Source organism: Canis lupus, chromosome 18 (genome assembly GCF_048164855.1).
Source record: "Canis lupus baileyi chromosome 18, mCanLup2.hap1, whole genome shotgun sequence".
Lineage (NCBI taxonomy): Eukaryota > Metazoa > Chordata > Mammalia > Carnivora > Canidae > Canis > Canis lupus.
This window is the reverse complement of record NC_132855.1, coordinates 8,992,429-9,017,905: the sequence shown is the minus strand read 5'-3', so window position 1 is coordinate 9,017,905 and position 25,477 is coordinate 8,992,429. Positions and strand designations below refer to the sequence as shown.

Here is a 25,477-nt window from a genome sequence, read left to right as displayed (position 1 = left end):
CCCGATAACAACCAAACATTTTTTCCCGTAAAGTATCTCTTCTTCAGTATTTATGAAAACTAGATGCGAAAAGCACATGTACTAACCAAGGTTAAAAAAAAAAAAAAAAAAAACTTGCAAGTATAGACAGCTACAAATAGTGCTCTCCATGGTGAGAAATGAAGTCCACACTTAAGTATCCTAGCAAAATTTTCACCACACAGACACACACACAAATGCACACCCCTAACAGATGGATTCTAAAAAATAACTAAGCATTCCATAAGCCAAATGCTCATAAATTAATAATAAAAGATTAACATCCCTGTATGTGTGATATTGTATAAATGAGCAGACCCTTCTGTCCTCATCTCAACCTCCTTTTCCCAATGCTGTACTCGCCCTTCCACCTCCCTCTACTCTGCAACCAGATCATAACCACCCAAAAGCAAGGTGTCTGCTGCAGCCCAAAACACTTGACCGATAATATCCGGTTTGCCATTCCAGGAAATCCCAGAGTGTGTTTTAAGCCTCTGCCCAAGGCTTATAAAGAAAGGCGAGAGAAAAACTAATCAATACCAGCACCCAGCTGTGACCTGGCACGTAAAGGAATCAAGAAAATAAATCCCATCCATAATCTGTATAATTTAACACTTGGAAGAAAGCAACATCTGGGATCGACTCCAAGCGGGACAGTGTTGCTGGATGGATCTGTGCCTCTTGCACTGAGTGGTAAACCCTGTGAGTGACCGACGGGGGGGCGGGGGGACGCTCCAGTTCCTCACCATTTCAGCAAAGGCAATATAGTTTCCTCGTAAGGGTTAATCCGCCCCAAAAGGAGGTGGAGGGGGTGGTATCAGAAGGAAAATAATAACCACCAACATCTACTCTTTGCCAGTATAGTGCCTGGCAAAGCCACACACACACACACACACACAGTTTTAAGAGAGGGAAAGCTGGAACCCCTTCCCAAAGGTGGATCTAGGGCAAACTATTGTCTTGCAGAACGGTGACAATCAGAGTGAAAGCTAATGAAAATATGGGAATGACTGGTTCATCATACGGTCCTTTCAGGGGACTCCAAAGTCCTATCCCCATGCGAAGTTAAAAAAGAAAAAAAAAGAAAAAAAGAAAATCCCCTATGACTCTGATTCCCTGGAAAGCCTTTCCAGATTTTTTAAATAACAGGCAAATTAATTTAGACCATAAGCAGATACCTATACATTGTCTAAATCACTAGCTCTGGACCCAGTTTTTTCCTTTCTTTTTAAAAAGTACACCAATCAGCAGGCATCATAGGAAATAAAGATCGTTGGTAAAATCCCAAATGCTTTCGCCCTGTTAAACCTTCCGAGGGGTTATAATTGCATTTGGCCGCTGCAGGCTTGTCAGAAGAGCCTGGCTTCTTAATAGCCACAACCCTAAAAGGAGTTAACTGTCAAGGGGGGGGGGGGGGGGGGGACCCAGCTGAAATCAAACAACAAAAACGGGAACTGTAATCAGCCTGAACGGGAGGAGGGAAAGGAAGGGAGACTCCGGTATTCATCAGTCAACATTAATGTCCTTTGTTGTTCACCTTTGCACAGAACAGCGAGCGCTACCCCGCTCCGCGTCCCCCGAACCCCAGGGTCGCAGCGCTCCCTTCCCGAACGCGGCGCCCCGGCCCCGAGGACCCGGGCTTTCCGAGCTCCCCCTCCCCATCCCCACCCCACAGCTGTCCTCCGCCGGCCCCCAGCGCGCTCACCCCGGGCCGGGAGTAAAGACGCCGCTGAGATGCCCGTTCCCCTGCAAAGCCCAAAGGGGCGCAGATGCTGAAATGTACCGAGCCCCCCCAGCCCCTCGACCCGCGCACCCCCGCAGCCCAGGACGGGAGGGGGGAAGGAAGCTGGGCTCGCGCTCGGGCTCGGGCTCGGGGGCGAGGACCGAGCCACATTCCGCACTCCGGGAACGCGGGAGAGCGCCGGGGCCAAGGCGCTGCGCCCCCCTTCTGGGTCGGGGGTGTTCGCTCCGCGCGGTCGTTGTCGTCTCCCTCTCCCGCCCGCCCCGGGGAATCGGCGCAGCCCCCTGCCCTCCCCGGGGAGGAAGGCGAAGGAGGGCGAGGGGAACGCCGTTCGCCCTCCTCTTCCAACTTGACTCACACACGCCCCGTCGCCGCTCCAAACTCCGCAGCGGGAGGGCTGGCCGCGCGCCTCCCCGCCGTCCCGGCGCTCCGGAGCCCGTGCGGGCGAGCCCCCGGCGCACGCCCCTCTGCCCGGAGCTCGCTCGCCACAGCCCCAAGCCCGCAGCGCGATGCCGCGATCGGGCGTTCGCAGCCCCGCGGAGCGCCAGGGGCGCAGGGGCAAGGACGCGAAATGCGCACCCGCTCGGGCCAGCGCGGAATAAAGTTCGCCCCGCCGAGACTCACCCACGCCGTATTTCTCGTGCTCCGTAGGTATCCACATGGCTGACGGGGGCTCCGGGGTCTTCGGGCTTCGTAATCCCCGCGCCTGCCCCGGCTCGCAACAATGCACCGCTCGCGAGCAGCGGCTGCAACGCTGGAGCCCGGCGGCCCCGCGCGAGAGCTGCGGGCGCTGGGCAAGGTCTGCGCTGGAAGCTCCCGAGCCCGAGCCCGGCGTTGACACCGCGCGGCTGAGGCTGCGCCGCCCGCCGCTCTCCCCGGCGGCGGCTGCTCACAGTCCTCCGACGCGCTCCCGGGGACCCGGCGGCGCAGTCATTGTTCTGATTCACTGAACTAAGCTCCACGCCAGGATACTCTCCGGCGCACCCCCCCCTTCCCCCCGCCCGCCAGCGCCTCTTCCAGCCCTCCCGGTCCCGGAGCCCCCCGCTGCACGCTGGGAATTGTAGTTCTGCGCCTCTCCATCCCGGAAGGGGGCGTGGCGCTGGCGGCCGGGGGCGGGGACAAGGCTGGACTCTCCGCGTCCTATTGGCCCAGGGCGCGACGGGGAGGCGTGGACGTCGAGGAAACCCCGCGTTGATGGGGAGTTCGCCTCCAGGCGCGTTCCCATTGGTTGCGAGGCCTCCGGGCGCTGCCCGCCCTTTTCTCCGCGGCCGCGTAATGGCTGCTCCCGAGACCCGGGGGGCTGCTGCCCGAGGGGAGGAGGACTGTGAGGGCGACCGTGGCGAAGCCGGGGGTGTCAGTTATGAGGGTGAGTACGGCGCCTCCGAAGCGCAAGTGGCTGGTCCCGCTTTCTCTCCCAGCAGGCGTGCGGCCCCCGGGGGCGCGAGGGGGCCCCGGGCCGGGCCCAGCCCGACGGGAGGCGGAGCGGAGGGACCGTGGGATGGAACCGGGACACTCCGCCGCCGGGGAGGCTCCCTGAGCGTCTGCCTTCGGTTCGGAGCTCCCGGCTTCGCGCCCGCTGCCCGGTGGGCGTGTGTCGGGTCACGTTGGCGCCGGTGCGGTGGTCGCTCCGGGATTCGCGGCGCGCGCCTCGCGGTTCCCCGCCGCCGCCGCCCCGGGTGGCCTCGGCCGAGGTGGGTCTTCCCTGTGTGCGGGAGGATTTCCAGCTGCAGACCGGGCGCTCCCCTGCACTCCGCGCGTCCGCTCGGTGGGGGCTGGAGCGGCCTCCGAGGGGACAGTGTGCGGCGCGCGGAGCCCCGGGGGCGATCGCCTGCGCTCCGGCTGAGTCCTCGGGCACTGCCCGCAGAGCAGGTGGAGGATTGGAAGGCGGTTCTGAAAATCGTCTCTGCGACCTCAGCTCTACTTGTCTTTTAAGTTGCCTTCTGATCCGCCGGAGGGATCGGAAAGCAAACTTTGGAAGCCGCCAGCGGATTGTCTTGAGGATCCCTCGAGGCCCTTGTTCTTTTTCCCTTTAGTGCACCCGTCCTTGCCCGCCTCCCTTTGGTCTTTTTTTTTTTTAATGTTTTTTTTTTTAAGTTTTTTTAAAATTTATTTATGATAGTCACAGAGAGAGAGAGAGGCAGAGACACAGGCAGAGGGAGAAGCAGGCTCCATGCACCGGGAGCCCGACGTGGGATTCGATCCCGGGTCTCCAGGATCGTGCCCTGGGCCAAAGGCAGGCGCCAAACCGCTGCGCCACCCAGGGATCCCTAAGATTTTATTTATTATTTACTCATGATAGAGAGAGAGAGAGAGGCAGAGACACAGTCAGAGGGAGAAGCGGGCTCCATGCACCGGGAGCCCGATGCGGGACTCGATTCCGGGACTCCAGGATCACGCCCTAGGCCAAAGGCAGGCGCCAAACCGCTGAGCCACCCAGGGATCCCCTCTTTTTGGACTTTTGATGTGTCTAATCTAGCCCAAGTTGTCTTTTTTTCTCTTGGACATGGTTTGGGGCTTTAAGGTTCTCTGCCCTTGTTTGAGATTTTTTTGGGGGGGTGGGGTGGGGTGGGGGGGATGGCTTTTTTGTTTTCACAATTAAATTGACATTTAGTCTTGGGTTTTTCATCACAGCAGCAGCCCAGAGATAAAGTGCAGTTTCTTCCCACTGCCCATCAGTGGAACTACCTACGTTTGAAATTATTTTAATATCTGTACCATTGGTAGGCTCTCGACTTTATTTTTTTTCTTTAAGATTTTATTTATTCATGATAGAGAGGCAGAGACACGGGAGGAGGGAGAAGCAGGCTCCATGTAGGGAGCCCGAGGTCGGACTCGATCCTGGGACTCAGGCAGGTGCTGAACCCCTGAGCCACCCAGGGATCCCCAGGCTCTCGACTTTTTTTTTTTTTCTTTTAAGATTTTATTTATTTTTTTCATGAGAAACACAGAGGGAGAGGCAGAGACACAGGCAGAGGGAGAAGCAGGCTCCACAGAAGCAGGCTCCACACACGGAGCCTGATGTGGGACTCGATCTGGGACTCTAGGATCACACACTGAGCCAAAGACAGATGCTTAACCACTGAGCCACCCAGGCATCCCCGGCTCTCAACTTTAAATAGTTGTAACCAGGCCCTAAGCAGTTCATTTGGGGGGTGGGGGGCTCTTACCTGATGGTAAGATACTTACTAAGGTTTTCCAGATTCTCAGAGTTCCAGAGGGCTGCCTTTTTAACATTTAGAGATGAAATCTTTGACGGGTTTATCTCACAGAGTAACTCATAAAAAAGAAAATTGGGGACTCCTTTCCAAAACGTTGTGGAACTTTTAAATATCTTTAGTTACTATAAAAGTTTTCTTTTCTTTTTTTTTTATATAAGTTTTCATTATAAATATTTGAAGCCAGTGGGTATAAGTTAAATGAAAGTTCCTCCACACAGTTTACTCCCACAATAACAACAGTTAAAAGCTCATTGTGTGTTCTTTCTCACGTATTCCTACATGAACACACATCTGTATTGTTTTGATTTTGAAAAATAAAGAAGGACCATTTTCGGGATACCCTGGTGGCTCAGCAGTTGAGTATCTGCCTTCAGCTCAGGGCGTGATCCTGGAGACCCAGGATTGGGTCCCGCATCAGGCTCCCCACATGGAGCCTGCTTCTCCCTCTGCCTGTGTCTCTGCCTCTCTCTCTCTCTCTCTCTCTCTCTCTCTCATGGATAAATAAATAAAATCTTAAAAAAAAAAAAGACCATTCTACGTAAGCTGGAAGATCCACAACCTCCTTTTCCCAATGATCTATTATATACACTCTTCCATGTTCGTATGTTTGTTGCTTCATTTTTTTAAAGGACTGTGCCAATTGTTTTCCATAATATGAATGTGCCATATTCACCATACCTCTGTTAATGAAAGTGCAGTGTGGCTTAGTGAGCAACTTTATATACATATCCTTCCCCTCTTGGTGTGTATTTCTTGAGGAATTGCTGGGTCAAAGGTAACACAAGTTTGAAATTTCAATAGATGTCAGATGTTCCCTTTGAAAGATGACAGCACACAGTCCTATCAGTAATATAGGAGTGTCCTTTTCCCATGTGCTTACTTACTGCAAGGAAATCATTAATCAAGGACCGATGTTTAAGTGACTATTGTATTAAATTGAGTAACTGCTATAAAGCTTAATTTTATGTTACAATTTGTTTTCAATAAAAGTACCGAGCAGCAGTGAATTTGAAGTATCTGTAACCAAAAAAATTCCTCACCCTGGCTTACAGCTGACAAGTGTTCTTACTAATTTGTGGCAGTCATTTGGAGAGCTAATGGTTGAATTTTATGTCATTCCTAGAAGGTAAGGTTGTCATTAAAAATCCCCTTAATAAATTTTGTGTCATTCTATAATTTTATCCAGATTCTTTTCTTTTTTCTTTTTTTTTTCTTTTCTTTTTTCTTTCTTTTTTTTTTTCAAAAAAAGATTTTATTTATTTATTCATGAGACACAGAGAGAGAGGCAAAGACCTAGGCAGAGGGAGAAGCAGGCTCCTTGCAGGGAGCCCGATGTGAGATTCCATCCCCAGACCGAGATAAAGCCCTGAGCCAAAGGCAGATGCTCAACCGATGAGCCACTCAGCATCCCTATCCAGATTCTTTTCAAAGCCTGCAGAGTATGATACAAATTTGGGGTGGAAATAATGATACTAAAAGTATATTCATATTTTTCTGTTAAGCGGTTATTTAGGCCCTCAGGAATGCCTTTCCCTATAAAATAATTTATTTCTTGAAAACTCTCTTTTTTTAAGAGGTTTCACTCTAGGTCTAATTAAAATATCAATCTGTGTGCTTAATATCCCGGGACTGAAGATTTCTACTACAATGTCACTGAGTGGTGTGCAGGCAAGTACAGCACCTTACCTGAGATCTATGCTTCCAGACTTCCTCAGGCTCCATCCTTCTCCAGAAAAGTCCTTGATCTTGCACAACACTGCTTTGCATACATGTGAACTATAACTGGGACTTCATATTATCCTATGAAATTAAGAACAGATTGTAAATAGACTCAATTTCTCATACTTGGGATATATTATTTGTAGTTTTTCTTTTGCTGGTTTTAGTTAGAGGCAGTAAGATAACACCTATAGTTTATTAACTGACAGTATTACTTACAGGAAATTCTTCTGTTGAAAGTGATTTTTTTTTTTCTGACAGAATTAACCTTTGTATCCGTATTGTAGTATTCTGACAGAGTTCACTTTTTTCCCTGCAAATGGATGGTCAGTAGATGATAATCATGGGAATGCTACTTTGGATTTATAGTGTACTTCCTCTGGAGACCTTATTAACTAATTTGTGATGTCTCTAGAAAGAATGGGAGTAACAGGTGGTGTCAACTCATTCTTATGTTTCTTATTTCAATAAATAGCAACATGTCTTAGCTAGAAACATAGGAAGCATCCTTGATTTCTATCTTGACTTCACGTCCTGAATCTGATCAGTTACTAAGTCTTATTTTTCTGTGCCTGAAATAATCTTTTGAATTTGTTCTTCTCTTCATCTCTTTAGCCACTATTCTATTTCTAACCCTCACCGTTGCTGAGAATTACCTGTGTCCCCCATCCTCCAAACTGTGTTCTTGGGGGCCAAAACTTTGACATGTTTGGTTTTGTCTGTCCAACCCTGTCTTGGCACTTTGTCAGTGTTTAATCATTGTTTAACTAGAAATGAATTCTAGCCTGGATGATTGCAAAATCTTCCTAGTGATCTCACTGACTCTTGATTTTTCTCTCCTTTAGTCCATATTCCAAAATGCAGATGTGTTCATTGGTCCTCACTTCAAATTTTCAGTGTGATTTCTGATGCTTGTATAATGAGGTCTAAATTCTCCACATGGCTCTAAGGATTCAAATCTGCTTTTCCAGCCTCATTTTCAGTCATCCTGCTTTCCTTTCCGTATCTCCATTATCACACTTGACATATAAAACCGTAGGTATTTATTGGCAACTTTGTCTACCCCAGTAGACTGTGAACTTCTTGAGGGCAAGAGTTGTCTTATTTTACTTTTATACATCCAGTGCCATCATGAAGTAAACACTTCAACCGTTCAATGGTTAGAATCTGTTTGAAATTTATTCAAAGTACTTAAATGGCTGCTACTTTACACTAGAAATTGAAACCAAATAAAAAACTGAGTATATGTTTCATGCTTGTGAAAGTTATACACACCAACTAGAAAATGCAGATTATGTCATGAAGATGATGTTCTGTCACAGGTAATCATAGTTAACATTTTCACATAGTCTTTTTTAAGTTAGTGTTGTATAGATAATGAATGATTTAAAAAAAAATTCCCGGGACACCTTGGTGGCTCAGTGGTTGAACATCTCCCTTTGGCTCAGGGTGTGATCCCAGAGTCCCAGGATCAAGTCCCACATCGGGCTTCCTGCATGGGGCCTGCTTCTCCCTCTGCCTATGTTTCTGCCTCTGTGTCTCTCGTGAATAAATGAATAAAATCTTAAAAAAAAAAAAAAATTCCCATCTGCCCTTAATAACCTTGAACCCATAACTGAATGAGTTGGTGCATAGAAATTGAAATCAGTGTTCCATCATCTGCCTGGCGGTTATCTAGTTTTCCACAGGTTGTCATCTTATTTCCAGTGTTGATGCTTAAGTCCAGCCTCATACATTTGACATGACAGTGGAAAGAGAACTAGACCCTATCTTGGAAAAACTGTATTTGAATTTCAATTCCAATGTTTAGTAGTTGTGTACAGCTTTATTGCATGTGCTGTTGCATTTATGAAAATATGAATATAATACCTACTTTGCAGAGTTGCTACGATTATTTCATTCAGTTACATATCTATGACAGCGTAGCATTTATTTACTAGTACCATCTTGGAATTCAATAAATGTTAGTTCTCAGTATAAAGATATGCCTAAATGAACTATAAAACTGCCTATTGTCTGATTTTCTATTTACTTAGGAAGCAGTTTATTGTGTTATAGCCAAGGAGAGGCTTAGGAATGTGTTATCTTCATACCCATTCTCACCCCTACTCAGTGCTGCCCCCTCATCCCCAGCTCACCACACATATACCCACATTCAGAGTCAGCAAGAAGCTCAGATAATCTTGCACACTGGGATGGCCTTCCAAGGTACAGGCTAGAGGATGTCATGGAAGAAAAAGAATTATAGAGACCTTGTTTTTCAGGTTTGGTGTAAAACTCTGAAGAGGGCCCCTTCAGAGGATCCTTTATTTTCCTATGAAAAATAGGTGGAAACTGGCTCGTAGGATATTAAGAAGAAATGTTATAAAAGAGGATATAATAATAATGGTGGTGCTGTTGAGCAGTAACTGTGCTAAGTATGGTTTCAAATGCTGTCATAGGTCTTAGGCCATTTCATCCTCACAACATCCCTGAAGTGGATACTTGTATTATCCTTTTTTCATATATAAGTGAGGAAACTTGTGCAAGAGTGGCTTGTACAAGGTCACACAGTAATGGTAAAAGACCTTTTATCCTATTTACTATTATAGTGTTGTCTTATAGAAACTAAATTCCATTGGATAAGGTCAGAAACAGACTTTCCTTAAACATAAATATGTTCCAAAGCTAATGTTACTGTAGAAAGGCCGTGTGGTTACTTACCACCTATAGGCAAGTTAATTAACTTCTGACCCTCAGTTTCTCATCAGTAAAATGGATAATAATCAAATCTGTTTTGCTGGACTGTTGAAATGATAACTGAGATGATAGATATAGTAGCCTGGTCTTCAATAAATGGTGACTTATTGTGGACACAGGTGTGGGCTCATCTTTAGCTCGTGTGCCAGAGGTGATACAGGTCATGATTTTGAGTATTACGACCTTAAAGTGTCTTTCCATTTCATGTCCAGGTTCCTGTTGAGAGATTACTTGGAGTATCAGACACAGAATTTACATACACTTTTCATTGTGTTGACAAAGACCTTCCATTCATGCAAAAGAACAGTGCTATCCTCTGTAACACATACTCCTATACTTCCCATCTTGAAAAATTGAAGATAATGTTGACCAGGTTCCTACTTTCTTCTAAACCTAAATCCATGAGTAAATAGAAACAAAGTAGTATACTGCCATCTCCAGGGATTGAATCTTTAAATGTTTCTGTTAGCTGTTCTTGAAGAACTTTGCCATAGAATTAGGGTTCAGTTTTGCTACAATTTAATAAACTCATCAGACTCTGAATAGATTGGCCTTTCATTGACAGCATCTTAAAGAATTGCCATCTCTTGCTGAAACAAGTGTGTTCTTACTGACCTCATTGACTCAAATGTGCATGGGGCAGCTTTTTCCAAAAGTGGTGATGGATTTGACTGATCAGTCTTCTGCCTCTCTTTACATCTCAGCCAATACCCTTTGTGACCAGTGTCATTTATTTGTAAGATAGCCAACTGTGGTTGAGTGCTATTTTTAGCTCTATGGACCAAGTAAAGTTTCTAGAACTAAATAGGACTTGAACCTTTGCCTCATTTGGGAAGGGGTTGTCAACAATTGACATCATATTTTAAGTGATGTAAGTCAATGTGGGATACATTGGGATACTGGATACATTGAGTAAAAATGTGTGGAAGGAAAAACTGGTTTGAAAGTCTGAAATACTGGACTCTGATCTTGAATTTGCTGCTTTGTAGCAGTGTGAACTTGGGAAATATTATTTAACCTCTTAGTCCCCATTTCATCATGAAAATGCTGCAGTTAACTGCATATCTTATTGGGAGATTGAGTGAAGCAGTGAATATAGGAATGAATGATGCTGCTGATGGAGGAGTCTCACATGAGACTGTGACAGGTCTTTGGAATATGAAAAGATGGATTCAAAAGTAACTGTCAGATACAACCTATGTGACCTCAAGTCGTTTGACCTCATCATTATGATTACCGCTACTAAAAAAGTCAGTATGACTTTTAACTGATTGCAGACTAATCAACATTAGAATTTGAGTCAAGGCATACCCTTGGATTTATGTAAACCCTTTAGTGTCAGGGACTGTCACATATACCTTGGGATCACTTCATCTTCTACAGTGCCATGCTATGGTGGCATTTGGTGTGGTTGAGTGGTGACTGCGGATTGGCCCCATGCTGGGTCCTACATGGGGCACAAATTAGGAAGAACCCCTGGCTTTATCTGTGGGAATATTTCAATGTAGTTGGTGGAGCTCTACAGTCATATTTTATCAGACTTAATTGGAGAGTCCTTTCTGTTTCCATATCACAGTGTGGGAAGAAGTAGATACATTTGAATCTGCAGTTTGTATGTATTGACTGAGGAGCTGAAAGCTTTTAAATGTGCTTATTTATAAAAGAAAGGAAAAAAAAAAAAAGAAAGGAAATTCATGTTCCGGCCTCTGGTTTCTCTAACACTGTCCTCATTTCATGCTATTTCTTCACTGAAAGATGCATCCTCCCCCAAGTAATTAGAGGCCCTGCCTTATAAAAAAAAAAAAAAATTTTTTTTTAGTGTTTTTATCCAAAAAAGAGATTTGTTTTTTAAGAGAAGGACCTCAGAATTGTAATTGTGGTTATTTAACACAATCTTCTGTTATGTAACAAGCTGCTATTCACCAGTAATAGCCAATTAAAAAGGAAAATATCTTGTACTACTAATTGTAATTATCATTATAAAGCAATTAATAACAGGAACTGTTGTTGAACAGTAACATAACAGCAATCAAGCTATCTTTGTTAAAGCAATCTTATACCTAATTTCCACAAATGGTGGAGGGGAGGAGTAGGAAAAGAAGGTGAAAAAGAGCCCAAAAGCCTATTGGAATATTTTACAAACCAGTTCGCAAATGATTTTTGAAAGTTTTATTTATAAATATGCACACACATAAAGAAAAGCAATGCTAATAACTCACTGAGACTTAGAGGTTTTTTTCCTACCAGCAGTGATCATAGATAGTAGTGTTCCATAAAGAGCTCACTGGACAAGGATCCAGAGACCTGAGTTTTAATCCTATTTCTGCTTCTGACTCTCTGACTTTAGAGAAGTTATTTGCCTTCATGGTTAAGATTTCCTGGTTTGTAAATGAGGTAATTCATTTATATTAGCATCCTCTCAGCTGCATTTTTCAAGTATCAATAAAAAGAAGATAGGTTTACAGCTAGGGAACCCAGTTATACATATCCTAGAGTCTATGTAAAAAAAACAAGTATCTCTGGGTATTCCCTTAAGAACTCATTGCACATGTGAGTGTAATTAACTAGGTGTATCAAGGTAGAAATTTTGTGGAGAACCACTGCAATAGTTGACTTCTCCAGTCTCAAATTCCAAGAGAGTGTAGTTAGATCAGTAGGGCATATCGCATCTCATTGTATCCCCCTCTCCTTTCCATTCTTTAAATAAACAGTGTGAATCTGAAGGAGCTTTTAAGAGAACTGAGACTTCGTTCAAAATTTTTATTAAGCATTGCAATATACAAGCTTCTGTATTCTAAATGCTATAGAACACAAAGATCAAAGATATCAAGATAGGTCTTGCCATCAAGTATCTTAGAGCCTAAAAGGGAAGATAGGAGAGTACATAAATAACTACATTACAAGGTAGAAAATGTTAAGGACCATCAGAGTGATCAAGATGGAGTTGAATAAGAAAGAGATTAAGACCAGCAGGTGTTGCTCTGCCTTGAAGTGGAATAAGATTTAGACACGCAGAGAAATAAGGAAAAGCACTTATTATGTGCCTAAGCAAAGGGAAGGAACAATAGAAAAACTAAGGGCATATACGGAAGATAAAGTCAGTTCATTTTGCCTGGAGAAAAAAGGTAAATGGAAGCAATAAAAACAAGTTTGAAGAGGTAAGTCGAAGCTATATCATTTACTCTCAAATGTTAGACCCCATCTCTGCAGATAGAGGAAGAGAATGACAAGATCAAAGTTTAATCAGGTAGCAGTGTACCAAAGAGCAAAGGATGAATCAGGAAGCATGAGTATTTACCAAAGCAAGAGATAATGAAGACCCACACTAGAATTTAATAATATGCCTTTGTTAATGAAGTCAGAGATAGTTCAATCCTGTAAACAAATTCCTGAGATTAGAAAAATAATGCTGGGACACAGCAGGTGGCATATGAGGATTGTCCCTTTGATAGGTTGAGCTTCTGCTTAGGCCCTTTCATGACTCATGACGAAGGCCCAGAGACAGCAGGCAGAGAATGCCACAAAGATGATAAAACAGCCATCAAATGGGGCGCCTGGGTAGCTCAGTTGGTTAAGTGTCTATCTTTGGCTCAGGTCATGGTCCTGGGATCATCCCCACATCAGGCTCCCTGTTTAGTGAGGAGCCTGCTTCTCCCTCTCCTCTCAGCTTGTGTTTTCTCTCACTCTCTCTCAAAATCTTTTTTTTTAAAAAGGTATCAATTAAGTCTAAACAGGTCTAGAACCATGCTCAGTTCCAAATATAAGGAAAGATGGGGACTTTCAGCCAAGGAGCAAGCTGGGGGCAAGGGTTCGGAAGTTCCTAAGAGGAAATCTGGCTGAACAGACTTGACAAGGTTCTTGCTAAAGGCAGGCCAGGGTGAGATATCAGGTGACAAGATACCACCTGGAGGGCAGTAGAGGATGAGGAACCTCATCAAAAACAGAGAAGGGGAGAGTCTCTCTGAATTGACTTACCAGGATTCTTGCAAAAACTGGGCTGGCGAGGCCTAATCAAAAGGATTCAGAGGACCCTTCAGGAAACCAAAGTTTGGTCAAGAAGAGAATTTCTGTCAGTAGCAAGAACACAATCACAAATAAACTGGATTATAGGAATAGGTCTTAAACCATTAAAAGACCTAAAAGAAACAAGAGCAACATGGATTCTTGGTGAGACATTGAACGGACAGCTTATGGAATCAGGGCAATGGGTTGAGGACTCAGTTACTAGAAAAGGTGTACAAGCTGAGGCTTGGTTCTAAGACATTAGTCACATGCCCAGTGACTAGCATCCTGGATCCAGATGGAGATGAGGAAAAGCCTGGGTTGACGTAGAGCCATTGGTTTGAGGTGGTCCCCTGCTGGAGCAGAGCCAAATTGCTGGTAGGTCTGGGGACCCCTGCCATGCTGATTGGCAGTATTGGCAGAGGCCTAGCTCCAGGCAATTCATTACAGTTGCCCATATGGCCACTGAACTCCTGACCCTGAGCTCATTAATCCTGAATAATCAGCCAGTTGTAATATAATTCTCAAGTATAAGGTAATAACACCCTTTCTTTCACATGACCCCTGGACTCCATGGAATTTGATGCCTCAGAGAAAGATTCCTATTCTTGATCTTTTTCCTTGTGAAACATCTTAGGAGTTTATTGACAGAATAGATTATGATGTTAATAATATCCCCCCTGTTAATGTGATATTTTAAGGTATCAGTAGTTATTGTTGTTTCTATAGAGTATAATCCTGTTTTCCATTTATTATATGAAACTCCAAGTACATCCAACCATATGAATTTACACATTCTTAGAGCCTAAATGAATTAAACTTTTAAGTAATGGACTGAGAAAAAATTCATTTCTTGCTGTCATGCTTTTGAAAGATATTCATAGAAATTGCATTCTCATTGTTTTCATTCATCTATGTGATCGAAGTAGGTAGGGCTAATGTAAATTTAGTATGCTGTTTTTGTTTTTAGGGACAGTATAGAATAGAATCATGAGACAAAAGTATTATAATACCTTCTTACACAAAGGATTTCATGATCAAATAATTTGCAATGACTGTGTTAAACTTTTAGTTTCTTTAGGACTTTACTATGCTCATTTTTGTAACCAAGAGATAAATATTATACTGCAGTTTCCCAAATGCTTGACCATAGTATCTTTTTCTCAACCAGCGCACATTAACATTTCATGGGATGCTAGTGTTCTATGAATTTGATTTGGGAAATGCTAGTCAAGGTCATCTTCCTCTTAGGCCGGTATTTATTAGAAGCTTAGACATCCCAAAGAGTTTGACTTTTACTTCAAGCACTTAGTTGGGGGAAAATAAGCATAGAGTAGTAGGCACAGGGTAGAAACAAAAAGCATAACTATTTGTTCTGCCTCAGGGAGATCTAACACCCTGTAAAGAGCATTTCCCCCCTGTTATATCCAGAACACCAGTGTTCTTTCATGGTAGTAATGAAATAAATACTTGTATAAACAAAACCTAGCCCTGGAGCACAATATGAGAGCTCTTCAAATCAGTGTCTTTTGTTTCTTTATTTTAGTATCCCTTTCTTAGTACATTTGAATTAAAGTGCTCCTAAGTAACCAATTTCTGACCTACTGTTCCAGGGCACTCAAGCCCGTGCTTCTTATTAAGTCAGGTAACCATAGCCATTTAATGCATTATTTAAGGTTATAAAAATTTAATTCATGTTCCTCTATCAACTTTCATTGACTTGAAGAATGTAGGTTGGTTGCAATTTTTTTTTAATTGCCTGTACATGGCATCATTGTCAGAAATGTCAGAGTTTCTGAATTACTGTTTATTAATGAAATGATGAATCCAGGCAGTTCTTTGATGTAAAATCCACAACTAGTATGATGTAGAGGAATTTTTTAGTGAAAGGTTTTTTAAAACAGCTTAGAAATGATTCATTGGACCATTGTTATTCACTTCTAGTTAGCCGTATTCAGAGCCAACTGGCAAATCTCCATTTCTTCAGGATTCTCACTTAAAACGTGATTTCAGAGTAAACCAATTTAGGCAAGCAGTGTATAAGTGAAAGAACTGGATTGTTCTCTTTATATTGTCACCTTTTTCTAAAGTTTCATGTTTGTTGGTATCCCTTGTGATAATACATTACTCAGATTCTGAATTCATCTTATATATGGATAGTTACCAAAAGTGATTGTCATATTATTAATATTAGTTGATCTTTGGACCCTACTGTGAAAGTCAAACATACTTGTAAAAATTCAAACATGTTTTCATGTACTTATGAGCAACATTTTTAAAGTTATAACCTGCATAAGTTATAAATATTATAACCCTCATAAAAAATGTAAACCTTCTCCCTTTTTCTTTGTCATATTTAGAATCTTAGCTTAAATGTCACTTCTTACATGAAGCCACTCTTGAACCATAAACTGAATAAGCTACATACTTCTTTGTAGCTTTAATCATACAGTTATGTAGGAGAATCCCATTTGTTACCTGCTTGTAAAGAGAGAAATTTTTACTCAATTCAACTGTTATAAACTATATGAGCTTCCAAAGGCTGCCTGTAACAAATTACCACAGACCAGTGACTTAGAACAAGAGAAAGTTATCCTGTCTCAGTTCTGAAGGCCAGAAGGCTGAAATCAGGATGTCAGCAGGATCACATTCCCTTTGAAGCCTCTAAAGGAGAATCTGGTAGCATCAGGCATTCCTTGGTTAATGGCATCGTAACACCAATTTCTTCTTCTGTCTCATATAGACAGCCCTCTTCTCTATGTCTCTTTGTCAGTCATTGCATTTAGAGCCCACCCTAATCCAGGATCATCTCAAGCTATTTACATTAATTATATCTGCGGGGACCCTTATTCCACATAAGATCACATCTGAGGTTCCAGGTGAATCACTCTCTCAAGTCACCATTCAATCCACTATACATATTAAAGATATTCCCTTTTTTCCAGATTGCCTTGCCTTCTTTCAGACCTAGTCAAGGAGTACGTGCACAGGCGAGTGCTTGTTTTTATGTAAGTTGAGAAAGGGAAGGGTCCTTTCTCTCTCTCTCTCTCTCTCTCTCTCAAGCACTCTGTAGCACGTGGTACATGCTATTTGACTTTATGGACATTGGGACTTTACATTGACCTTATTCTCATGAATATTAAACTCTTTATAGAAAGTCACTGGCAAGGATTCGGAAAGAGCTTATTAAAAATCTTTAGTCTTTTTATGCTGGGGCTTTTCCATCACTGTTATTTTTTACTTTCCTCATCTTTTATTGTTTTAGGACCGTCAGCTCTTGTCCTTTGTACTTATAGCCTCTGAAATTTGGTCTTTGCCTGAGATCAAGAGCATGGTATAGTGAAAAGAACACTAAACTTATAGACAATAATCCAGTTCATATTTTAATTGTATGACTTTAAATAAATTATACTCCCTAAACTTCTATTTCACATAATAATGATAGAAATAATAATCTTTCTTACCTGGCAGTTTAATAATGAGGTTTTTAGGAGATGACTTTATAAAATGTAAAGGGTTATATAAATAAATCAGAAGTACATTAATATCATGCTTGAAATGACCATTTTTTAATTTACTGATTAGTGCCTTTCTACCCTGACTATCCTTTCTATCTTGAGTATGACTGGGCTCTTCCCCCTTTAAACTGTCAATCATTTATCAGTTAATATAAATACTTGTAGACTAAATAAATAAATAAATGTAGAATATTTGAGCTGGGCATGACATTAGGGTAAGTCACATTGGAATATATTTTAAAAGTCCATGACATAGTTTCTGTCTTGCTTGTACTCTGAATGGAGAAGAGACACACATACGGGTAACTAGGTTAAGCTCCCATAAGTGGATACAGGAATGGATAGAGAAGAAAACTGCTTGAAAGGGATGATCATAGTTGCCTTCGTGGAAAAAGAGAAACCAGGGGGCTAGGAAAGATTCCTGCAGGCATGTGGATGGATAGAGTACCTGAGGCTCAGGGGGAGGGGAAGAGCCAGGTGTCATGCAGCCAGTGGCATTTCAGAGACTGCTTAAAGCTTCAGAGTAAAGAAAGAAGTAGTGAGAGATAAAATGGAATAAAAGACTATATCTGATAACCGTCTTAGAAGAACCAAGAAGCTCTTCAGTGCTCAGGCCCTTACTTACAAGGATGTAGATATTTCACGATTTGGATCTTTGTTCTCCTTCAGGCCAAATGGTCTCCAAAAGCAGTAGTAGAATCTCCCTAATTAAAAATAAGAGGGGCAGCCCGGGTGGCTCAGCGGTTTAGTGCCTGCCTTCAGCCCAGGGTGTGATCCTGGAGTCCTGGGATCGAGTCCCATGTCGGGCTCACTGCATGGAGCCTGCTTCTTCCTCTGCCTGTGTCTCTGCCTCTCTCTCTGTGTCTCTCATGAATAAATAAATACAATCTTTAAAAAATAAATAAATAAATAAAAATAAGAGAGCTCACAATTTGCCTTACAAATCAAAAAGAACACATTTGATTTTCTTAGGCTCTGAGTTTTATCGAGCATTTATTGAGCACTACTTATGTGCTAGGCCCTGAAAACATAAAAAAAGAACAAGACAAAGTTCCTACCCTAAAGGAGACACTTAAGTAGCAGAAGATAATAATGCAGAAGTGCAGTAAAAGAATCACACTGAAGCAATGAGATAACTCTGTCATATGTGCTTCTAACCCATCAGGGAGGTTTGGGTAGGCTTCTCCAAGAGGTGATACATAGTCAAGGTCTTTGCCAGGTGAGGTAGGCCTCCTTGATAGAGGAAGCTGCATGAGGAAAGGCTTGAAGTACATGTTATCATAGTCTAAAAATGATGTAGTAGAGACAAAGCTGGGAGATAAGACTGAAAAGAAGCAAGAGCTGTACTAAAAAGGAGTTTGAAAAAAAAAAAAAAAAAAGGATTTTGGGGCAGCCCAGGTGGCTCAGTGGTTTAGCGCCACCTTCAGCCCAGGGCATGATCCTGGAGACCTGGGATCGAGTCCCACATCAGGCTCCCTGATGGAGCCTGCTTCTTCCTCTATCTGTGTCTCTGCCTCTCTCTCTGTGTCTCTCATGAATGAATAAATAAAATCTTTAAAATAAATAAAAATAAGTTTGTGGGCCTAGCAAAAGAATTTAGATTATCTCCTACATGATGGGGAGAGTGTTTTGGGTGAGTGAATAAAATGAATCAGATTTCCTGAATAGGAACAACCTCATGGCAGTCCTGATATGAAGATGCATGTACAGAGACAGGACAAGTAGTTCAGAGGCTCTTGTTAATAGAGTATGTTCCTTAGGCAGTTCAAACTGGATGTCAAGGTAAATAAGTCTTTCTAAAATGTGCAAACCATCATACCACCTTCCAGCTCAAAAGCCAGCTATGATTTCTCTATGCCTATAGGAAAAGCCCGAAATGAAAATATATCCCATTCAAGACTCCTCATTGCCTGTCACCACTAATTTAATCTGCTACTTTACCACAGAGATAGCTGAGCGTTTTCTTTTTCTCCCTTACAGGTGTAGCCACTCCTCAGTTGTGAGATAAGTATTAGGAGAATAATTTAAGAGGCCAGATGGAGGAGTAAGCCTATCCATTGAGAGCTCACTTGACTTTGTCATGTGGAAATACACTTTCAAATTTTATTTTTTAGATGAAAGTAATTTTTAAGTTATATTTCTTCCTAATTATTTCTAAGAAATCTTTTTTTCCTAAGAAAAGTTGGTATCTTTTCCACAATTAACAGTGGCCATGTACCCCTACATTTCTATATTTTTGTTTTGATCCATGGCAGACTTTACCAGATACTTGTAATTTAGCTCCAGATTTTGTACAAGTCTTCCAAGAATTTTCAAACAAGACCTTACTTCGTTTGTGAGGGATGGTGATTGTGTATATTTAAATATTTTTGTGTGCATGTATGTGAGTGCAATAAAAATTTTGATTTGTAAACATTTTTAAATGATGTGTTCATTGGAGCAAAGTCTGATTAACCAGAAAGGTGAAATGCTGGTTTGTTGCCATATTTTTTCCTCTTAATGAAAACTTAGATGATATCTACTACCAAATCTTTCATTCTGGTTTAACACAACTAATATAAGTCTAAGGTCATCCTTACCCAGTATTCAGAGTTCTTGAATTTTCCAGTAGGGTACTTTTTAATGATAAACTGCATTTTTTTGTGAGGAGCTCAGTTACCTCTGAAGTCTCTGATGACTGCCATCTGGTTCTTTTTTTTTTTTTTTTTAAGATTTATTTATTTATTTATGATAGAGAGAGAGAGGCAGAGACACAGGAGGAGGGAGAAGCAGGCTCCATGCCTGGAGCCCGACGTGGGACTCGATCCTGGGACTCCAGGATTGCGCCCTGGGCCAAAGGCAGGCACTAAACCGCTGAACCACCCAGGGATCCCCCTGCCATCTGGTTCTAATGAAGGATCACAGTTTTCCAAATTGTTTTTGGTTCCTTTCATCTCCCCGTTCTCCTATCTTTTTTCTATTTTCATAATTTATTATTATAACATTACTTCCTTGCCTATGAATGTTTTTACTGCTTTTTCTTTAACATGAATGACATCTCAATTTATATTTGAAAGTAAGCAAACATGCCATCACAGTACTATTTTAGATCATGTATTGGGATCAAGACAACCATAGAACTTCCCTCATTCAAAGAATCTTTCATGTGATCAATGTATAGCTTATTTTATGTATTCCTCCCTAATATCAAGTATATTTGCTTGACATAGGTATTTTGGGGGAGACAATCTTCTTTTATGATGGTAGTTTCCACTTCATTAGGAAAGAAAATTACTATCAATTTAAAGTATTCTGTTTTCTCCTCTTAGCTCCCTTGGTGAAAACAACAGCAGTATCCAGGGACTGCCACCTCCGTTTCAAAAGGAGCTCCCCCCCCCGCCCCCCACCCCCAGCCTTAGCTACAATGATTTCAAAGCCTTTATCCCATAAGGGACATATATTAAAGACTGAACAGATAATTTTTAAAGTGAATAAAGAGATCAAGGGTATTAAGATACTATTGGGAGTCAAGATAATTGGGATTAAAGTCTCAGGGGGAAGACAGACAACATGAATTGCAACCACAAGGAACAAGGTATCAACTAGACAAAAGAAGAAACCTTGTGAAATCAAATAAGGTGTATCCATTTGGAGATTAGAAGAAAGTAATCTGAAATAGTTTGTGGATTAGCACTTAATTCATGTAGGATAATGCTTTGAATATGCCTCTTCCTATTTTGAGTTGATTTTCCTACTTGGAATTAATTTAAAAGCCAGATTACAAATAAAGTACTGAGTATTGAGGCCACTTCTGAGGTTACTGGGAGTGCAGTCATGTATGTGTCCACAAACAATAGCACCCCTAGTGTTTGATGACAATCTAGGTATTATAAGGGATGAGCAAGAGTCAGAGCTGTTCTCTGGGATGATATTCCCTCAAGATCTCCAGAGTCCTGACTCTGAATAGCAGTTGTGTATCAAATGTTATGTGCAGTGTCCATATCAAGAAATTAGTGATGCAGTTTTTATCTCATTAACTTTACCGCACTGAAGTCTTATGTGTCGTCACTGGTATACCTTGTAATCTTCAGAGTAATGACTCATCATTCTAAAAGCCTAAAGGTACTTGAAAAATCCACTTCCATTATCTCTGCATATTTTGAGAAGATTTATCATCTTTGGACCATTCTAACCGTAACTCATATATTCTCTCTGCCAAAAATATCTTTTTCCTGCCTGTCTACCTTATAACTCCTAGTCATTCCTTAAGACTTAAGTTTAGGTATCATCTTCACCTTTTCTGTGGAATGTTCTTGCTGACTCTTTGCCAGTACTAAAAAGGTAACCCAGCATTTACATTATCAATTTCTGATGACAGGTCCCATTTGGGGATTGTAGCTGTGATACACTTTGCTCTTACACACACACACACACACACGTTTTTATTTTTAAGTTTTTTTTTTAAGTTTTTAATTCCAGTTAACATACAATGCGATATTAGGTTCAGGTGTACTAGTGACTAAACACTTCCATACATCCCTCATGAGGACAAGTGCACTCTTTAATCCCCTTTACCTATTTCACCCATCTCCCTACCCACCTCCCTTCTGTTAACCATCAGTTTGTTTTCTGTAAGAATCTACTGGTTTCTCTCGCTCTTTTTCCCTTTGTTCATTTGTTAGATATGAATGAAATCATATAGAATTTGTCTTTCTCTGATTTACTTTACTTAGCATTATACTCAGTCCATACGATTGGCAAATGGCAAGGTTTCATTATTTTTTTTTTTATGGCTGAATAATACTGCAGTGTGTGTGTGTACATCTTCTTTATCCATTCATCAATCATTGGACACTTGGGCTGCTTCCATAATTTGGATATTGTGAATAATGCTGCAGTAAACTTAAGGGTGCATGTGTCCCTTTGAACTAGTGTTTTTGGATTCTTTTTTTTTTTTTTTTTTTTTTTTTTTTTTTTTTAAAATTTTTTTTTATTTATTTATGATAGTCACACACAGAGAGAGAGAGAGGGGCAGAGACATAGGCCGAGGGAGAAGCAGGCTCCATGCACCGGGAGCCCGACATGGGATTCGATCCCGGGTCTCCAGGATCGTGCCCTGGGCCAAAGGCAGGCGCCAAACCGCTGCGCCACCCAGGGATCCCGTGTTTTTGGATTCTTTGGGCAAATACCCAGTAATGTGATTGCTGGCTCATAGGATAGCTCTATTTTTAACTTTTGAGGAACCTCCATACCCTTTTCCAAAGTGGCTGCACCAGTTTGCATTCCCACCACAGTGCATGAGGCTTCCTTTTTCTCCTTGCCAACACCTCTTGTTTCTTGTGTTACTGATTTTTGCTTTGCTCTTATATTTTATATTCAGATGCTTAGTAAGAGATATCAGAGTTACTCCTGACTTGACACTTGCCATTTGGATGGGATTAGACATCTGTCTGCTGTATGTCCAGGGCTGAAACCAAGGCACCTCTGCTTCCGTCTTCTTTTTTTCCTTCCTGCCTCTTAGCTAGTGGAGGCTTACTGTCTTTGAAGAGCCAATAGCTATACCAGCTCCCCTCCACAGTCTTCACCATATTTTTTAGCAAGTCATATTTTCTAGAGCATTGTTAATGCTTGACTTCATTTTATCTCCTTGGCTACATTTAGGAGATGAGCAAATTACAAAGTAAAAGTCATAAGTTACACTATTAGTTTTTAGTAAGCAGCACTGTTATTGGATCCCTTATTGTATCCACTTACCCTTAGTGCATTATCATTATACCACACCCAAAATCCTTTCGTGCTGTCATTTTAAATATCTCTGCTTTGAAATAATAGCATTTTTTTGAGGATTTTATCTATTTATTTGAGAGGAAAGAATGACAGAGAAACAGCACAAGCAGGGGGAGGAGAGGGAGAGGCAGACTCCCCACTGAGCCCAGAGCGCAATGTGGGGGCGCAATCCTAAAACCCTGGGATCATGACCTGAGCCAAAGGCAGATGTTTAACTGACTGAGCCACCCAGGTGCCCCAAATGAATAGCATTTTTGGTTAATTTTTGTATATGATATAAGGAAGTGGTCCAGCTCTGACCTTCAGTTGTTGTAGCATCATTTGATGAAAAGACCGTCATTTCTCCAACTGAATTGTCTGGGCATCCTTGTGAGAAGTCTATTGACCGAAAGTGTGAGGGTTTATTTCTATACTCTGAATTATATTCCAGTGATCTATATAGATTTTTTTCTGTACCACCCTGTCTTTTTTTTTTTTTTTTTTTTTTTTTTTTAATTTATGATAGTCACACAGAGAGAGAGAGAGGCAGAGACATAGGCAGAGGGAGAAGCAGGCTCCATGCACCGGGAGCCTGACGTGGGATTCGATCCCGGGTCTCCAGGATCACGCCCTGGGCCAAAGGCGGGCGCTAAACCGCTGCGCCACCCAGGGATCCCCCACCCTGTCTTAATTACCATAGTTTTTTAAGGAAGTTTTGAAATCAATTAAGTGTGAGATATTCAACCTTGCTTTTCTGTTAAAAATCTTTTTAACTTATCTGCTTATTTTTCCAGGTTCAGTGTACATCAAAAGAAAGACACATCAGTAGTAACTCTTTGTTTTAGCATATAAACAATCTCTTGAAATCTTTTCTTAATGGGCTATTTTTAGATACTGCTCTTTGGTTATACTAGACCTGTTTTGGGGGGTGGGGCTTTAGTTTTTTTCTAGTGTTCAGTGATTGAGTCACTATCTCCGTTCTTGATAGCCTTTAAAAATTTGGGCTCAGTAATCTCTTCCTTATGTAGTTGAAGATGTACATAAAGTATAGGTGAGAAAAAGAGTTTCCTGATGAGTCAGTACTAATGAAACCTACATGGTATACAATTGGCAGTAAGTTTTAGAATGAAAAGCTAACTATGATAAATACCCTAAATTTTGTTAACCCTAGAAATTCTACATAATCTTTCACTAACAGTCATCCATATTTCATATTAGAAATTAAGCACAATCTAGTATTTTTAATTAGAACCCAAAAGGCAATTTTAGAAACACATGTCAAAGTGTCTCTCTGCAAATAAGATATATTTCCTATGACAGTGAGGTATTAAACCTGATTTAAATGTATAGATTTTAAAAAATAAATAAATAAATAAATAAATAAATAAATGTATAGATTTTTATATTTCTTACTATTTCACCTATACTTTTTGTAGCAAGCATTGTTCCTTCTAGGTTCTCAGTTTATGCAACCTATTGAGATTCGAAGTAGGTTCTTTATGTTGTAATTTTAGATCATACTATACCTCTTTTCAGCATGTTGGGCCCATTGATCTTCTGGGTACCAGTGACTTCAACTTCTTTAGAATTAAAACAGAAAAACTCTAGAAATGAATGTATATTTACAGAGATAGAGTAGAAAAAGAAAAGAAGCATATTCCCTAAACAGATGTTTTGGTGTTTAATACCATATATGTATTATGTATACATAATTGTATGGTATACAATATACATATATGTATATGGGTTTGTTTGTTTTAATTACCTCTTTCTAATAAAGATACCCAACAATCTATTTATGATGTCACTTGGTGGCCCCGTTTTATAAAGTATCTAGATTAGGGGCACCTGGCTGACTCAGTTGGTAGAGCACGCATGCAGCTTTTGATCTTGGTCGGGGTCATAAGTTTGAGCCCCATGTTGGGCGTAGAGATTACTTTAAAAAATAAAATATTTTAAAAATTAAAAAGTAAAGTATCTAGATTAGAATTTATGGTCATGTGATTAGTTGATATGTTTTCTAAAGTGTTAATCAACATTTTCTATTTGTAATCTTGATACATACATTAAATGTATGTTTATAATTTAGTATTTTAAAGCCTCCCTCATTATATGCAATTAATTATTTTGTGATTAGAAAAGAATTTCAAAATGCAATTATAAACACTTTTCACAAATGAAATATAATGTACTCTGTCTACTGTTACCTAGGAAAAGTAGCATAAATCCTGTTACTGTATTTCTACTTTGAATGCCTAGTTACCGTCACAGAAGAGCTCAAATTATATATGTCTTTTGAATAAATGCTTTTATTTACAATGCCCAAAACTATTTTTTTTCCACACTCTTCATTTTTAGCCTTCCCTTCAAAAAATTATTCCTCTTTCTCACTTTCTGATGTATTAGTGACCACTCTTTCCCCAGTCATTTTGGTTCCTGATTCAAGTCTTTATTTCTTTTCAGTTGCCCCTTCACCCCTACTCTAAGACACTGATAGCAGTAGACCTGTACATTGTTTTGGGATCCACAGGCTATGAAGGGCAGTGTAGCTACATAAAGGTTAGAGAGAATGCTAGCTGAAGCTCCGACTACCTTCTCTCTTATTAGGGTTCTCACACAGGTTGAAAGCAGAAGAAAGAGAAATGGAAGGAGAAGCAGACGGAGGCAAGGAAGATTCTGGGTTTGCTCTTCTATCCTTACAGACTTCAGAAGTCAGGCAGAGTTGTTTTTCTCCTAGAAACACTAAGGGTATATACATATAATGTATCTTTTTGCAA

General features: G+C 41.2%; 2 protein-coding genes across 11 annotated transcripts in view; one reads left to right on the top strand and one right to left on the bottom strand.

Annotated features, from left to right (window-relative positions):
• The window catches only part of DOCK4 (dedicator of cytokinesis 4), a 410,872-nt gene extending 408,165 nt beyond the window's left edge, over positions 1-2,707 (bottom strand). For all 8 annotated transcript variants that reach the window (XM_072783430.1, XM_072783431.1, XM_072783435.1 and 5 more), the window contains exon 1: positions 2,384-2,707. In XM_072783430.1, coding sequence (XP_072639531.1) covers positions 2,384-2,420 — 37 coding nt within the window. In that variant the 5' untranslated portion in view covers positions 2,421-2,707. The remainder of the gene's footprint in view (positions 1-2,383) is intronic.
• Positions 2,708-2,982: 275 nt separating this feature from the next.
• The window catches only part of ZNF277 (zinc finger protein 277), a 109,102-nt gene continuing 86,607 nt past the window's right edge, over positions 2,983-25,477 (top strand). For 2 of the 3 annotated variants that reach the window (XM_072783429.1, XM_072783428.1), the window contains exon 1: positions 2,992-3,125. Coding sequence is in view for 1 of the 3 variants with exons in the window: in XM_072783427.1 (XP_072639528.1) it covers positions 3,035-3,125 (91 nt within the window). In the remaining 2 variants the exon portion in view is untranslated. Of the gene's footprint in view, positions 3,126-25,477 lie in introns of all 3 variants that reach the window. The other variant, XM_072783427.1, reaches the window with a different exon arrangement.